At 44.6% G+C, this 16,533-nt stretch overlaps 1 protein-coding gene across 6 annotated transcripts in view; it reads left to right on the top strand.

Moving 5' to 3' along the window:
- The first annotated feature begins 4,547 nt into the window (after positions 1-4,547).
- C1H3orf52 (chromosome 1 C3orf52 homolog) overlaps positions 4,548-16,533 on the top strand; it is a 41,349-nt gene continuing 29,363 nt past the window's right edge. For 5 of the 6 annotated variants that reach the window (XR_015165760.1, XM_086406895.1, XM_086406878.1 and 2 more), the window contains exon 1: positions 4,548-4,763. Coding sequence is in view for 4 of the 6 variants with exons in the window: in XM_086406895.1 (XP_086263021.1) it covers positions 4,626-4,763 (138 nt within the window). In the remaining 2 variants the exon portion in view is untranslated. Of the gene's footprint in view, positions 5,039-16,533 lie in introns of all 6 variants that reach the window. The other variant, XM_086406899.1, reaches the window with a different exon arrangement.

Genomic DNA, 16,533 nt, shown 5'->3' with positions numbered 1-16,533 from the left:
GTGGGTTGGTGCATAATTTTTTCCTCAGATTGTGTGTGTGTATGTATGTGTGTATGTGTGTGTATATGTGTATATGTGGTGTTGGTGGTGCTGGGAGTAATGGTGGGGTACCTGTGACTCCTCTTCTCAAAGGCATTTAATAATTACCAAGGTTTATGAATGTTTGCTGTGTATGTCTGACTGCTTTGCTGACATCAACTCTTTTAATCCTGGCAACAACTCCATTAGGTGGGGATTAACATTAGGTCAACTTTCCAGATGAGAAAATTCAGCACAGAGAGCTGAAGCCCAAGGTCTCGAAGTTCGGAACCCCTCTCGAAGTGAGAGGGGATTAGTCTAGGCATCCTGGTTCCGGAGCCTGCAGTCCCCTTCTCTACTCATCAATGTGTGTTGGCCTGACTCTGGACTCAAAAAGAAAGAGTGGGTTAGTGTGTATTAGTCACCTTCATTTGCTCAGTGCCTTGCACGATGGCTGGCACTCAGGAGAGTTATACGTTCATTGTTGCTGTTGTTCAGTCATTCAGTCATGTCCGACTCTTTGTGACCCCATGAACTGCAGCATGCCAGGCTTCCCTGTCCTTCACCATCTCCCAGATCTTGCTCAAACTCACCTCCATTGAGTCGGTGATGCCATACAACAACCTTATCCTCTGTCGTCCCCTTCTCCTGATGTCCCAGCATCAGGATCTTTTCCAGTGAGTCGGCTCTTATCATCAGGCGCCCAAAGTATTGGAGCTTCAGCTTCAGCATCAGTCCTTTCAATGAATATTCAGGGTTGATTTCCTTTAGGATTGACTGGTTTGACCTTCTTGCAGTCCAAGGGATTCTTAACAGTCTTCTCCAAACTTCAGTTTTAAAGTGTCAATTCTTTGGCACTCAGCCTTCTTTATGGTCAGCTCTCACATTCATACATGACTACTGGAAAAACCATAGCTTTGACTATATGGACTTTTGTCCGCAAAGTAATGTCTCTTTTTATATGTGGTCTTGAATCAAGGCAGATTGGAAGTGGTCAAACAAGAGATGGCAAGAGTGAATGTGGACATTCTAGGAATCAGCGAACTGAAATGGACTGGAATGGGTGAATTTAATTCAGATGACCATTATATCTACTACTGCGGGCAGGAATCCCTCAGAAGAAATGGAGTGGCCATCATGGTCAACAAAAGAGTCCGAAATGCAGTACTTGGATGCAACCTCAAAAACGACAGAATGATCTCTGTTTGTTTCCTAGGCAAACCATTCAATATCACAGTAATCCAAGTCTATGCCCCAACCAGTAACGCTGAAGAAGCTGAAGTTGAACGGTTCTATGAAGAACTACAAGACCTTTTAGAACTAACACCCAAAAAAGATGTCCTTTTCATTATAGGGGACTGGAATGCAAAAGTAGGAAGTCAAGAAACACCTGGAGTAACAGGCAAATTTGGCCTTGGAATACACAGTGAAGCAGGGCAAAGACTAATACAGTTTTGCCAAGAAAATGCACTGGTCATAACAAACACCCTCTTCCAACAACACAAGAGAAGACTCTCTACATGGACTTCACCAGATGGTCAACATCAAAATCAGATTGATTATATTCTTTGCAGCCAAAGATGGAGAAGCTCTATACAGTCAGCAAAAACAACACCAGGAGCTGACTGTGGATCAGACCATGAACTCCTTATTGCCAAATTCAGACTTAAATTGAGGAAAGTAGGGAAAACCACTAGACCATTCAGGTATGACCTAAATCAAATCCCTTATGATTATACAGTGGAAGTGAGAAATAGATTTAAGGGCCTAGATCTGATAGAGTGCCTGATGAACTATGGAATGAGGTTCGTGACATTGTACAGGAGACAGGGATCAAGACCATCCCCTTGGAAAAGAAATGCAAAAAAGCAAAATGGCTGTCTGGGGAGGCCTTACAAATAGCTGTGAAAAGAAGAGAAGGGAAAAGCAAAGGAGAAAAGGAAAGATATAAACATCTGAATGCAGAGTTCCAAAGAATAGCAAGAAGAGATAAGAAAGTCTTTTTCAGCGATCAATGCAAAGAAATAGAGGAAAACATCAGAATGGGAAAGACTAGAGATCGCTTCAAGAAAATCAGAGATACCAAAGGAACATTTCATGCAAAGATGGGCTCAATAAGGGACAAAATGGTATGGACCTAACAGGAGCAGAAGATATTAAGAAGAGATGGCAAGAGTACACAGAGGAATTGTACAAAAAAGATCTTCACAACCCAGATAATCACAATGGTGTGATCACTGACCTAGAGCCAGACATCCTGGAATGTGAAGTCAAGTGGGCCTTAGAAAGCATCACTACGAACAAAGCTAGTGGAGGTGATGGAATTCCAGTTGAGCTATTTCAAATCCTGAAAGATGATGCTGTGAAAGTGCTGCACTCAATATACCAGCAAATTAGGAAAACTCAGCAGTGGCCACAGGACTGGAAAAGGTCAGTTTTCATTCCAATCCCAAAGCAAGGCAATGCCAAAGAATGCTCAAACTACTGCATAATTGCACTCATCTCACACACTAGTAAAGTAATACTCAAAATTCTCCAAGCCAGGCTTCAGCAATATGTGAACCGTGAACTTCCTGATGTTCAAGCTGGTTTTAGAAAAGGCAGAGGAACCAGAGATCAAATTGCCAACATCCGCTGGATCATGGAAAAAGTAAGAGAGTTTCAGAAAAACATCTATTTCTGCTTTATTGACTATGCCAAAGCTTTTGACTGTGTGGATCACAATAAACTGTGGAAAATTCTGAAAGAGATGGGAATACCAGACCACCTGATCTGCCTCTTGAGAAATCTGTATGCAGGTCAGAAAGCAACAGTTAGAACTGGACATGAAACAACGGACTGGTTCCAAATAGGAAAAGGAGTACGTCAAGGCTGTATATTGTCACCCTGTTTATTTAACTTATATGCAGAGTACATCATGAGAAACGCTGGACTGGAAGAAGCACAAGCTGGAATCAAGATTGCCGGGAAAAATATCAATAACCTCAGATATGCAGATGACACCACCCTTATGGCAGAAAGTGAAGAGGAACTAAAAAGCCTCTTGGTGAAAGTGAAAGAGGAGTGTGAAAAAGTGGGTTTAAAGCTCACATTCAGAAAACTAAGATCATGGCATCTGGTCCCATCCCTTCATGGGAAATAGATGGGGAAACAGTGGAAACAGTGTCAGACTTTATTTTTGGGGGCTCCAAAATCACTGCAGATGGTGACTGCAGCCATGAAATTAAAAGACGCTTACTCCTTGGAAGGAAAGTTATGACCCACCTAGATAGCATATTCAAAAGCAGAGACATTACTTTGCCAACAAAGGTTCGTCTAGTCAAGGCTATGGTTTTTCCTGTGGTCATGTATGGATGTGAGAGTTGGAATGTGAAGAAGGCTGAGGGCCGAAGAATTGATGCTTTTGAACTGTGGTGTTGGACAAGACTCTTGAGAGTCCCTTGGACTGCAAGGAGATCCAACCAGTCCATTCTGAAGGAGATCAGCCCTGGGATTTCTTTGGAAGGAATGATGCTAAAGCTGAAACTCCAGTACTTTGGCCACCTGATGTGAAGAGTTGACTCATTGGAAAAGATTCTGATGCTGGGAGGGATTGGGGGCAGGAGGAGAAGGGGACAACAGAGGATGAGATGGCTGGATGGCATCACTGACTGGATGGACGTGAGTCTGGGTGAACTCCGGGAGTTGGTGTTGGACAGGGAGGCCTGGGGGTCGAAAAGAGTCGGACACAACTGAGCGACTGATCTGATCTGATCTTATCTGAATGGCACCCCACTCCAGTACTCTTGCCTCGAAAATCCCATGGGAAGAGGAGCCTGGTAGGCTGCAGTCCATGGGATCACTAAGAGTCAGACACGACTGAGCGACTTCACTTTCACTTTTCACTTTCATGCATTGGAGAAGGAAATGGCAACCCACCACAGTGTTCTTGCCTGGAGAATCCCAGGGACGGGGGAGCCTGGTGGGTTACCGTCTATGGGGTCGCACAGAGTCGGACACGACTGAAGTGACTTAGCAGCGGCAACAGGTTTATCATAACTTTTCTTCCAAGGAGCAAGAGTCTCTTGATTTCATGGCTGCAGTCACCATCCACAGTGGTTTTGGAGCCCAAGAAAATAAAGTCTTATACTGTTTTCATTGTTCCCCCATCTATTTGCCATTAAGTGATCAGATTAAATGAATGAAATTTTGCTAGGCAGTGAAAGCTGGAGCAAGCCTTGGCAACAGACAGCTCCTCGGGGAGGATGGAATGTCCATCTATGTCAAAGCCCAAAGCCCAATCAGGCCACCCGCTCAGCTTCGGCTTTGTATTGAACTGTGCGAATTGAAAACGGCAGAGCAGGCAGCGCCCTGAACAAACCAGAAAAACAGCCTTCTTCCGCAGTGCACCTGAGCTCACAGCTGGGAATGCCTTGGCGCCTGGAGGGAGCGAGGCGCGCTTCCCCCGCGCTAAAGGCAGCGCCCCGCCCCGTCGAGCCCCTCCTACTACCCGAGGCCTCCCCGCCCGGGGGTGGAGTGAGTAGCTCACTAGGCCACTTTGGACTCTGCACCCGCGGGTGTATGCGTACTGCTTCCTGGCGGGCTGTTTAGTCCCCCTTTGCCGGTTCATGGAGGGGGCCAGTCCCCCATCTCCAGGAAATGAGCTGGAGCTCTCGGTGATCCAAGGGCGGCCAGACGAGCAGACGCCTCTCAATGGAGTCGTCCAGGGCATCCTTTCTTTAGCCGAGGAGCCCTGTCCAGTCCAGGTAAGGTCTCCTTGGCTCTGGCCGCTGTTATCCTGGCTCTAAGCCAGGCTGCAGGCCAGGACCCGGGTGTGGCAGGACACAGTTTCAGGTTTCCAGACAGCTCCCGGGGCGCAGCCTAGCCCCTGCGTCCGTGGTGCGCTCTGGAAAGTTCTGAATGGAGCAGACACCGAAATGCCCTCCAGCCTGAGCCTTCCCTCGGATCCCTCCGACTCAGGGAAATTAAAGAGTTTTATCTGGGAAGTGTGCGCTCTTCTCTTCAGAGAGAATCACCAGAGGTAGAGGTGGTTTTGAAAATTTTTTTAACTTTCAAAAATCCACACCCCCCACACCTCGGTGCAAAGAATTAGAAATGATAACTGGAGTCCTCTTTTCTTGAGAATCTCTTAGCCTTCCTTTTCTATACTGCCTTGCCACTTGTTCTCCTACCACTCCCTCACCCCCAGCCTTCATCCACTGCCCACTATCATCCATCTTTGCTAACCATCCCCTGGGTCCACACTTTATGTCTTCGCCCAGTCTGGCCATTTGGTTTCACAGAAAGAGATGTAGGGGAGAAGGGAGAAAAAGGCAAGAGAAGGAAATGGTAACCCACTCCAGTATTCTTGTCTGGAGAATCCCACGGACAGAGGAGCCTGGCCGGCTGCAGTCCAAGGGGTCGCAAAGAATCTGCTACTGAAGCGACTTAGCACTTAGCACAGAGGACTGGGGTGGGGGTGGGGGTGGAGTGAACTTGCCCTGCTTAACTCAGTTTCCAGGTTCGTGCTTTGGCCTCATTTCAGTTTCTGAGAAAGTCGCTGGTGATGTTTAGACAGAACTCTTTTCTGATTCAGCCCTAACAGTGACAGGAAACTTATTCATTCTCATCAAATGCTTGTAAAACAGCAGAGACTTTGAATTCTACCTTCTGATTAACTCTTCAAACTGACTTGATGTTTACTAGGTATATGGACCTCCCCATGTATATACATATGCTTCCAACCTGACCTTTCTGGGTCCCTCTCCTCCACTCCTATTTCTTTGACTGTTCAGCTGTTAATTTAAGGGGTAAACAGGAAATTCAGAAGTTGAAAGCATTGCTTTTGCCTTCTTCTTGATTCCTAGAAATAATGTAAAGTCTGCTTTTATAGGTACCCTGGAGAGTAATTTGGTACTTTATATTTGAATGAAAGATGAACGCCATAGGACAATGAATGTTGAAGAAAGATGATTTGATCTCTGTGTATGTGGTTGTAATGGCGGACTTGCTTGGGTGGACTTGTATGGGTCCTCCAAGGCAGTGTCAGGGAGTGGGAATTGGGAGTACTTGCCTTGTGTTGGGTAGACCCAGGAACCCCAGGGACTGCATGGTTTGGGACTGAATCCAGACATCTGAGTTCTGGTGACACCTTCCCTACTAAAAGGTGTGTCCCGAGGCAAGAAACTAAGGTCTATGTTTTCTTTTCCCAGCTGTCAACTGACGGTAATGTAATGTGGCCAACCAGTCTTCTCTGTGAGCCTGGGAATTCACATTGAAGACAGTGGAGGAGCTGGACATATATAGGGTGTCAGTATTTTATTATCATTTAGTACCTACCTGGTAGAGATTGCTCTTTCATGTTTTAATTACTTCCTTGTTAGCCAGGTATATACAGATATCTGAGATTTCCTTGTGAACTAGCTTTGTAAGTCACTGAATAGGAAAGCTGTGTGAGGAACAGAATGGTGTGCAGATGAGGGTTACATCAGCATTTGGAGAACATTCTAGAAATGCTTGAAGAGGAAAAACTTTAGAAAAGAGAAAAAAATCCTCATCTAATGTGTTGATCATTCTCCTCGGTTCCATAGCATCAGTGGAAGTGTATTTTAAATTGAAAAGTCAACAAATGTAGCATAAGCATGAGATACAGACTTTAAGAATTTGGTGTGTTCAGTTCAGTTCAGTTTAGTCGCTCAGTCATGTCTGACTCTTTGTGACCCTATGAATCGAAGCATGCCAAGCCTCCCTGTCCATCACCAACTCCCGGAGTTCACCCAGACTCACATCCATCGAGTCAGTGATGTCATCCAGCCATCTCATCCTCTGTCGTCCTCTTCTCCTCTTGCCCCCAATCCCTCCCAGCATCAGAGTCTTTTCCAGTGAGTCAACTCTTCGCATGAGGTGGCCAAAGTACTGGAGTTTCAGCTTCAACATCAGTCCTTCCAGTGAACACCCAGGGCTGATCTCCTTCAGAATGGACTGGTTGGATCTCCTTGCAGTCCAAGGGACTCTCCAGAGGCTTCTCCAACACCACAGTTCAAAAGCATCAATTCTTCAGTGTTCAGCTTTCTTCACAGTCCAGCTCTCACATCCATACATGACCACAGGAAAAACCATAGCCTTCACTAGATGGAACTTTGTTGGCAAAGTAATGTCTCTGCTTTTGAATATGCTATCTAGGTGGGTCATAACTTTCCTTCCAAGGAGTAAGCGTCTTTTAATTTCATGGCTGCAGTCACCATCTGCAGTGATTTTGGAGCCCAGAAAAATAAAGTCTGACACTGTTTCCCCATCTATTTCCCAAGAAGTGATGGAACCAGATGCCATGATCTTCGTTTTCTGAGCTTTAAGCCAGCTTTTTCACTCTCCTCTTTCACTTTCATCAAGAGGCTTTTTAGTTCCTCTTCACTTTCTGCCATAAGGGTGGGGTCATCTGCATATCTGAGGTTATTGATATTTCTCCTGGCAATCTTGATTCCAACTTGTGCTTCTTCCCGTCCAGCGTTTCTCATGATGTACTCTGCATATAAGTTAAATAATCAGGGTGACAATATACAGCCTTGACGTACTCCTTTTCCTATTTGGAACCAGTCTGTTGTTCCATGTCCAGTTCTAACTGTTGCTTCTTGACCTGCATACAGATTTCTCAAGAGGCAGATCAGGTGGTCTGGTATTCCCATCTCTTTCAGAATTTTCCACAGTTTATTGTGATCCATACAGTCAAAGGCTTTGGCATAGTCAATAAAGCAGAAATAGATGTTTTTCTGAAACTCTCTTACTTTTTCCATGATCCAGCGGATATTGGCAATTTGATCTCTGGTTCCTCTGCCTTTTCTAAAACCAGCTTGAACATCTGGAAGTTCATGGTTCACATATTGCTGAAGCCTGGCTTGGAGAATTTTGAGTATTACTTTATTAGCGTGTGAGATGAGTGCAATTATGCAGTAGTTTGAGCCTTCTTTGGCATTGCCTTGCTTTGGGATTGAAAAGAAAACTGACCTTTTCCAGTCCTGTGGCCACTGCTGAGTTTTCCAAATGTGCTGGCATATTGAGTGCAGCACTTTCACAGCATCATCTTTCAGGATTTGGAATAGCTCAACTGGAATTCTGTCACCTCCATTAGCTTTGTTCATAGTGATGCTTTCTAAGGCCCACTTGACTTCACATTCCAGGATGTCTGGTTCTAGGTCAGTGATCACACCATCGTAATTATCTGGGTCATGAAGATCTATACCGTGTATTAAGATTTCTGGTTTTGAAATGTAGCATAAGATCATGTGTTTTTATTAACCATATGTTTTGTACCTATCATGTGTCAAATACTTCTGCTACATAAATGCATTTAATTAGCACAACTAACTTCATTCTGATTTGACAAAGAGTGAAGAACTTGAGGTTCAGAGAAGTTACCAAAATCCTGAAGTTCGTTGGCTCTGAGATTGAACTCAGGCCTTTTAGGATTCAAACTTATGCTGGTTTTGTTGATTTATTTTATATGTGTGCATATATATGGAGAAGGCAATGGCACCCCACTCCAGGACTCTTGCCTGGAAAATCCCATGGACAGAGGAGCCTGGTAGGCTGCAGTCTATGGGGTTGCTGAGGGTCAGACACGACTGAGCGACTTCACTTTCACTTTTCACTTTCATGCATTGGAGAAGGAAATGGCAACCCACTCCAGTGTTCTTGCCTGGAGAATCCCAGGGATGGGGGAGCCTGGTGGGCTGCCGTCTACGGGGTCGCACACGACTGAAGCGACTTAGCAGCACCAGCAGCAGCATATATATGAAAAGTAAAAGTGTTAGTCTCTCAGTCTTGTCCGACTCTTTGCGACCCCGTGGACTGTAGCCCACCAGACTCCTCTGTCCATGGGATTCTCCAGACAAGAATATTGGAATGGGTAGCCATTCTCTTCTCCAGGGATCTTCCTGACCCAGGGATGGAACCTGGGTCTCCTGCATTGCAGGGAGATTCTTTACTATCTGAGCCACCAGGGAAGCACATTGTGTGTGTGTGTGTGTGCGTGTGTGTGTGTGTGTATATATATATATATTAATATGTACATCTAATTTGAATATATAGACATAATCACATAATTTATATTCATTTGTGTATAACTGCCTAAGTTATATACTATTACTGATTCTGTAAGTGATGGAACATAGGTGAAATATGAAGAGTTGAGTGGTGTATCAGGACTGATGAGGGAGTTACAGGCAGATGGGTAGATCGGTGAGGAGCAGGGAACAGTTTGGGCATCATTGGGAAGAAGACATCCCATATCATGGAGTATCTTCCTACCTGGAAGGGATATCTGAGGGAGTATTCAAGCGTCATGGGAAGAAGTTCTTTCCCTTTCTTAATTTGGGTTTGGAAATTGAAGGAAAAATTGTAAGCCATTGAACTTCACTTTGCCTACTGTCAGTGTAAATAGGGCAGTGTAGTTGGGTCAAAACTGGAAAAGCCATCAGGGATAATTGAGCCAGACTAGCTTTATTTTTTTTAAATCAATTATTTATTTGCCTGTGCCTAGTCTTAGTTGTGACACGTGGGATTTTTGATCTTCATTGCAGCGTATGAGATCTTCAGTTGCAGCCTGTGGATTTGGTTTCCTGACGAGGGATCGAACCTGGGCTGGCTGTGTTTAAAGCATGGAATCTTAGCCACTGAACCACCAAGGAAGTCCCAAGACTAGTTTTCTTTTATGGTTTATTACATGGACTCTGACCTCAGTTTTTAAACAGAAGTCCCAGAGACATTTTTAAGGATAGTAGCCTCATGATAATAATAACTATTAATTCAGTACATGGAGAGTTTTGAAGTGGGCAAGGCAGATTTGAATAAGTTGGATAAAAATTAGCCTATTGCCATGTGTTGTTTAGAATTTAGGACTAGGATCAACTGGCTCTTTTGTGCTTCAGTCAACAAGTAGATTAAGCCCCACAATGAACATTAAAGTATAGATTTTACTGTGTGCTAAGAAAATTTCCCCCTTATCTATATAATATCTGGGCTTCCCTGGTGGCTCAGTGGTAAAGAATCTGCCTGCAATGCAGGAGCTGCAGGAGACATGGGTTTGATTCCTGGGTTGGGAATATCCCCTGGAGGAGGAAATGGCTACCCACTCCAGGATTTCTGCCTGGAGAATCCCATGGATGGAGGAGCCTGGTGGGCTACAGTATATAGCATCGCAGATTTGGACTTGACTGAAAAGACTGAGCATGCACACATATAATATCTGCTCCTCTTTGAGCCAAAGAGAAGAAAAAGCTTTTGTATCCAAGAGCTATGTAGTCCTGCTATTGTTGCAGGACTGTATGTCATGTATTTGAACCTTATCTGAAGAGGGATGTGAAAATCTGGGGGAATAGGCAAAGGAAAATCACAAAAATTCTTGGGCCGTATACTTCAATCATAGAATGTAAGATGCAGTTTGTAAAAATCTTTGAAAGTCACTCTGGAGAAAAAACTTCCTGTGGCCTCTCCTCATGACCTAAAATTTGGGCAAGAGGGACTAAAGAAGGCAGTGCAGGAGGCAGTGTGTTTTCATGACCCAGTGTGCACGAGTAGCGCACATCTTTTGTGTCAGAGGCTCTGCACCCTCAAGGTCCAGTGGAATCCCCTGGGGGCACTTCTAAAAAGAATTCTTGGGTTGACTCTAATGTAGAGACAGCTGAGAAGCCCTGTACTCAGTTGTCTTGTGTGTGGCTAACTGACCGTTTTACTATAACTTAAAGGATGTGAAGATGAGTCATTCAAAGGATAGTGGTCTCTGCCTTGGAGCTGACAGCAGGCAGGTGAAGGGGGCTGCATGTAGGATGGCTGTGATGGGCTGGACTGGAAGAGGCATTTCCTACAGAGGAGGGCTGTGTAATTCTGAGCCAAGTTCACCCAGGAAATGAGAATATTGGTCTCATCAAACCATTAGGGTCCTGGTTGTGGTCTCTAGGGGACAGCATATATGAAGGCGCAAAAGACCAGAGAGGTACATGACCCTCATTCTCTGGCTCATTTGAAACTCCAGGCCATTTCGTGTAGGGCCACCCAAAATGGTCATGGTGGAGAGTTCTGACGAAATGTGGTCTGCTGGAGAAGGGAATGGCAAACCACTTCAGTATTCTTGCCTTGAGAACCCCATGAACAGTATGAAAAGGCAAAAAGATAAGACACTGACAGATGAATGCCCCAGGTTGGTAGGTGCCCAATATGCTACTGGACATCAGTGGAGAAATAACTCCAGAAAGAATGAAGAGATGGAGCCAAAGCAAAAACAACACCCAGTTGTGAATGTGACTTGTGATGGAAGTAAAGTCTGATGCTGTAAAGAGCAATATTGTATAGGAACCTGGAATGTTCCTAGTCCATGAATCTAGTCATGTTCATGGTCCATGAATCAAGGCAAATCCTAATCCATGAACCTAGTCATGTTCATGGTCCATGAATCAAGGCAAATTGGAAGTGGTCAAACAGGAGATGGCAAGAGTGAATATCGACATTCTAGGAATCAGTGAATTAAAATGGACTGGAGTGGGTGAATTTAACTCAGATGACCGTTATATCTACTACTATGGGCAGGAATCCCTTAGAAGAAATAGGGTAGGCATCTGAGTCAACGAAAGAGTCCAAAATGCAGTACTTGGATGCAGTCTCAAAAATGACAGAATGATCTCTGCTCGTTTCCAAGGCAAACCATTCAATATCACAGTAATCCAAGTCTATGCTCCGGCCAGTAATGCTGAAGAAGCTGAAGTTGAATGGTTCTGTGAAGACCTACAAGACCTTCTAGAACTAACACCCAAAAAAGATGTCCTCTTTATTATAGGGGGCTGGAATGCAAAAGTAGGAAGTCAAGAAACACCTGGAGTAACAGGCAAATTTGGCCTTGGAGTACAAAAAATAAGCAGGTCAAAGGCTAACAGAATTTTCCCAAGAGAACGCACTGGTCATAGCAAACATCTTCTTCCAACAACACAAAAGAAGACTCTACACATGGACATCACCAGACAGTCAATACTGAAATCAGATTGGTTATATTCTTTGCAACCAAAGAGGGAGAAACTCTATACAGTCAGCAAAAACAAGACCAGGAGCTGACTGTGGCTCAGATCATGAACTCCTTATTGCCACATTCAGATTTAAATTGAAAGAAAGTAGGGAAAAGCACCAGACCATTCAGGTATGACCTAAATCAAATCCCTTACAATTACACAGTGGAAGTGACAAAATAGATTCGAGGGATTAGATCTGATAGGCAGAGTGCCTGAAGAACTATGGACAGAGTTTGTGACATTGTACAGGAGGCCCGAATCAAGACCATTCCCAAGAAGAAGAAATACAAAAAGGTAAAATGTTTGTCTGAGGAGGCCTTACAAATAGCTGTGAAAAGAAGAGAAGCAAAAGGCAAAGGAGAAAAGGAAAGATATAAGCATCTGGATGTAGAGTTCCAAAGAATAGCAAGGAGAAATAAGAAAGCCTTTTTCAATGATCATTGCAAAGAAATAGAGGAAAACAATAGAATGGGAAAGACTAGAGATCTCTTCAAGAAAATTAGAGATAGTAAGGGAACATTTCATGCAAATATGGGTACATAAAGGACAGAAACTGTATGGGCCTAACAGAAGCAGAAGATATTAAGAAGAGGTGGCAAGAATACACAGAAGAACTACACAAAAAAGATCTTCATGACCCAGATAATCACGATGGTGTGATCACTCACCTAGAGCCAGATGTCCTGGAATTCAAAGTTGGGTGGGCCTTAGGAAGCATCACTACGAATAAAGCTAGTGGAGGTGATGGAATCCCAGTTGAGCTATTTCAAATCCTAAAAGGTGATGCTGTGAAAGTGCTGCACTCAATATGCCAGCACATTTGGAAAACTCAGCAGTGGTCACTGGACTGGAAAAGATCAGTTTTCATTCCAATCCCAAAGAAAGGCAATGCCAAAGAATGTTCAAACTACCACACAATTGCACTCATCTCACATGCTAACAAAGTAATACTCAAAATTCTCCAAGTCAGGCTTCAACAGTATGTGAACCATGAACTTCCAGATGTTCCAGCTGAATTTAGAAATGGCAGAGGAACCATAGATCAAATTGCCAACATCTATTGTATCATCAAAAAAGCAAGAGAGTTCCAGAAAAATGTCTACTTCTGCTTTATTGACTATTCCAAAGCCTTTGACTGTGGATCACAACAAACTGTGGAAAATTCTTCAAGAGATGGAAATACCAACCCACCTGACCTGTCTCCTGAGAAATCTGTATGCAGGTCAGGAAGCAACAGTTAGAACTGTACATGGAACAGCTGACTGGTTCCAAATCGGGAAAGGAGTACATCAAGGCTGTATATTGTCACCCTGCTTATTTAACTTATATGCAGAGTATATCATATGAAATGCCAAGCTGGAGGAGGTACAAGCTGGAATCAAGATTTCCGGGAGAAATATCAATAACCTCAGATATACAGATGACACCCCCCTTATGGCAGAAAGCAAAGAAGAACTAAAGAGCCTTTTGATGAAAGTGAAGCAGGAGAGTGAAAAAGTTGGCTTGAAACTCAACATTCAGAAAATAAGATCATGGCATCTGGTCCCATCACTTCATGGCAAAGAGATGGGGAAACAATGGAAACAGTGAGAGACTAATTTTTTCAGGCTCCAAAATCACTGCAGATGGTACCTGCAGCCATGAAATTAAAACACTCTTGCTCCTTGGAAGAAAAGCTATGACCAACCTAGACAGCATATTCAAAAGCAGAGACATTACTTTGCCAACAAAAGTCTCTCTAGTCAAAGCTATGGTTTTTCCAATAGTCATGTATGGATGTGAGAGTTGGACTATAAAGAAAGCTGAGCTCTGAAGAATTGATGCTTTTGAACTTGGTGTTGTAGAAGACTCTTGAGAGTCCCTTGGACTGCAGAGGGATCCAATCCTAAAAGAAATCAGTCCTGAATGTTCATTAGAAGCACTGATGCTGAAGCTGAAACTCCAATAATTTGGCCACCTGATGTGAAGAACTGACTCACTTGAAAAGCCCCTGATACTGGGAGATATTGAAGGTAGGAGGAGAAGGGGATGACAGAGGATGAGATAGTTGGATGGTATCACCGATTCGATGGACATGAGTTTGAGTAAGCTCCAGGAGTTGGTGATGGACAGGGAAGCCTGGCGTGTTACAGTCCATGGGGTCGCAAAAAGTTGGACACAACTGAGCGACTGAACTGAACTGAACTGACTTGTGGTCCCTGCTGTCTCTTGAGAACTAAAAATGTGTCTTAGGACCTCTGTTAACAGGAAGATAGGGTTTTACCCTGAGAAGTTCAAGGCTTCTTGTATTGGGCTCCTCTTTGCCTTGTGCCTTGTTGAGCCCCTAGCCTTGGTGACCTTGGAGCAGTACTCAGGCTTCAGGTGAGAGTGAGAGGTGCTTACGCTCGGACTCCAGACACCCTTACCTCAAAGAGAGTTTGCCTCTGTCTAGATGTTGCTGGGACCTTTACGCCATCCCCTCACCACACACCACCTGAAGGGCCAGTGCACGCAGGGGCTCCAAAGTGTGACCTCTACTCTAGAACTTTTCAAAGTACATTTTCAATATTTGGGGCACCCATTGTAACTCAGGAACACACATTTATTAACTGCATCTTACCTGTATGAGGTGTGGGATATAAGAACGGGGGAATTGTAAGAGCCACTCCTCACTCTGGGTGGTTTCACTTTCCCTAGGTAAATAAGGCCAGTATCTATTTACATTTGGACCTGAAACCAGACAAGGCAGGTGGTGGCCACAGCAGATGAGCTGTGTGGATAGCTCATATACTGGGTGCTCTCTGAGGGAAGCCTGGTAGGGAGGCCTCCACAAAAGGGAGAGATTTTACCTGGTTTCCAGAGGGCAGGAGGCTCCAGACCAGGGCCCTCCCACCGACCTCTGGTAAAGCAGTTGATTGACGTTGGGAGATTTACATTTTCAAACTGGGGCTGCCCATTTCCCCTATAATCTGTGCCTAGGTATGTGTTGTTTAAATTCCCCTTCAGGAGATTCTGAGGGCTGGGACCCAGTCAGTAAGAAAAACGGAATTGTCCTTATGTGGACAGTTTTCTTTCCTGATGGCTTCCGCTAAAGTCACCATGGGAGAGGAAGTTAACAAGCCATCAATTCAGGAAGTGCCTGTTGCTGCTTGGTGGGAAGGTGAACACTCAGTGTAACCCACTGGCTCCCATGTTGAGAGCCAATGTCAAGTGCGCTCAGGGGTGCCAAAGCGCGACCTCCACTCTGCTCTTGTTTAGCAAGTGCTTCGTCTGCATGATCTCTAGTGTTTACAACAGTCCTGTGAGCCAGATTTATTACTCAGTATGTTTTACAGTTGTGAACCTTGGGGCCAGTGAGTTTCAGTAAGTAGTTTGCTGATAGTCACCCTGCCTTTAAGTGGTGTAACTGGGATTGGGATCCAGATCCAGATCCACATTTTTTATCCATCATATTCTATTGTTTCCCATGGTTTTCATGTAGGACATATGAGAAGAGGAATGGGACCTTTTAGGGGTTAGCTACAGTACCGAGAGAGAAAGCTGGGCACACACGTAAGCTGGAGCTCCACACACTGATGCGGGGAGGCTGTGGACTAGAGAGAGAGCGCATGCGTGGGGCAGTGACACTCAGCCAGGATACAACCCCAACCCGGCCAACCTCTCCCAAACTGCTTCTTCGAAGTGGACTTACCTTTGCTCCTTTGTAGGTGTTATGGTCTCCTCGGGCTGCCATGACAGAACACCACAGGGCAGGTGGCTTAAACAACAGAAATTAATGTTCTCACAGTCCAGGAGACTGGATGTCCCAGATCAGGGTGCCAGCGTGGTTGGTTCTGGTGAGAGCGCTCTTCCTGGCAGTAGAAGGCCACCTTCTCACCATATCGTCTCATGTCCTTTTCTTGGTGCATGTTCACCGAGGGGGAGAGAGACAGTGTGAGTTCTCTGGTATCTCTTCTTATAAGGACACTGCGTGGTGTGTGTGTGTGCTAAGCCACTTCAGTCGTGTCCGGCTCTTTGTGACCCTATGGACTATAGGCCACCGGGCTGTTCTGTTCATGGGATTCTCCAGGTAGGAATACTGGAGTGAGTTATCATGCCCTCCTCTGGGGGATCTTCTCCACCCAGGGACTGAAACAGCATCTGCTGTCTCCTGGATTGGCAGGTTCTTTACCACTAGTGCCACCTGGAAAGCCCCATAAGGACACTAATCCCACCCTTAGAACTTCATTCTCTATTATTTCTTTACCAGGCCCATGTCCAAATACAGCCACACTGGGGTGGTGGGTAAGGTGGTTTAGGACATCAACATATGAACCCTGGGATAAAACCATTAAATCCATAAGGGTAGGTAAAATGAGTTTCCTCCAGCTGTCTTCAAGATTTTTTGTGTGTTTGGATTTTAGCAATTTGAATATTTGTCTAGGTACAGTTTGTTTGTTTTCCCTAAGTTTGGACTCTTAAGTTTCTTAAGTATGTAGTTTTGTGCCCGTCTGTAGTCTTAGGATGT

The sequence above is a fragment of the Bos grunniens genome, chromosome 1 (genome assembly GCF_055505025.1).
Source record: "Bos grunniens cultivar Pamir isolate PY7600 chromosome 1, Bosgru_T2T1.0, whole genome shotgun sequence".
NCBI classification, from domain to species: Eukaryota; Metazoa; Chordata; class Mammalia; order Artiodactyla; family Bovidae; genus Bos; species Bos grunniens.
The sequence above is the reverse complement of the archived record's forward strand: the minus strand, read 5'-3'. Positions and strand labels throughout refer to the sequence as shown.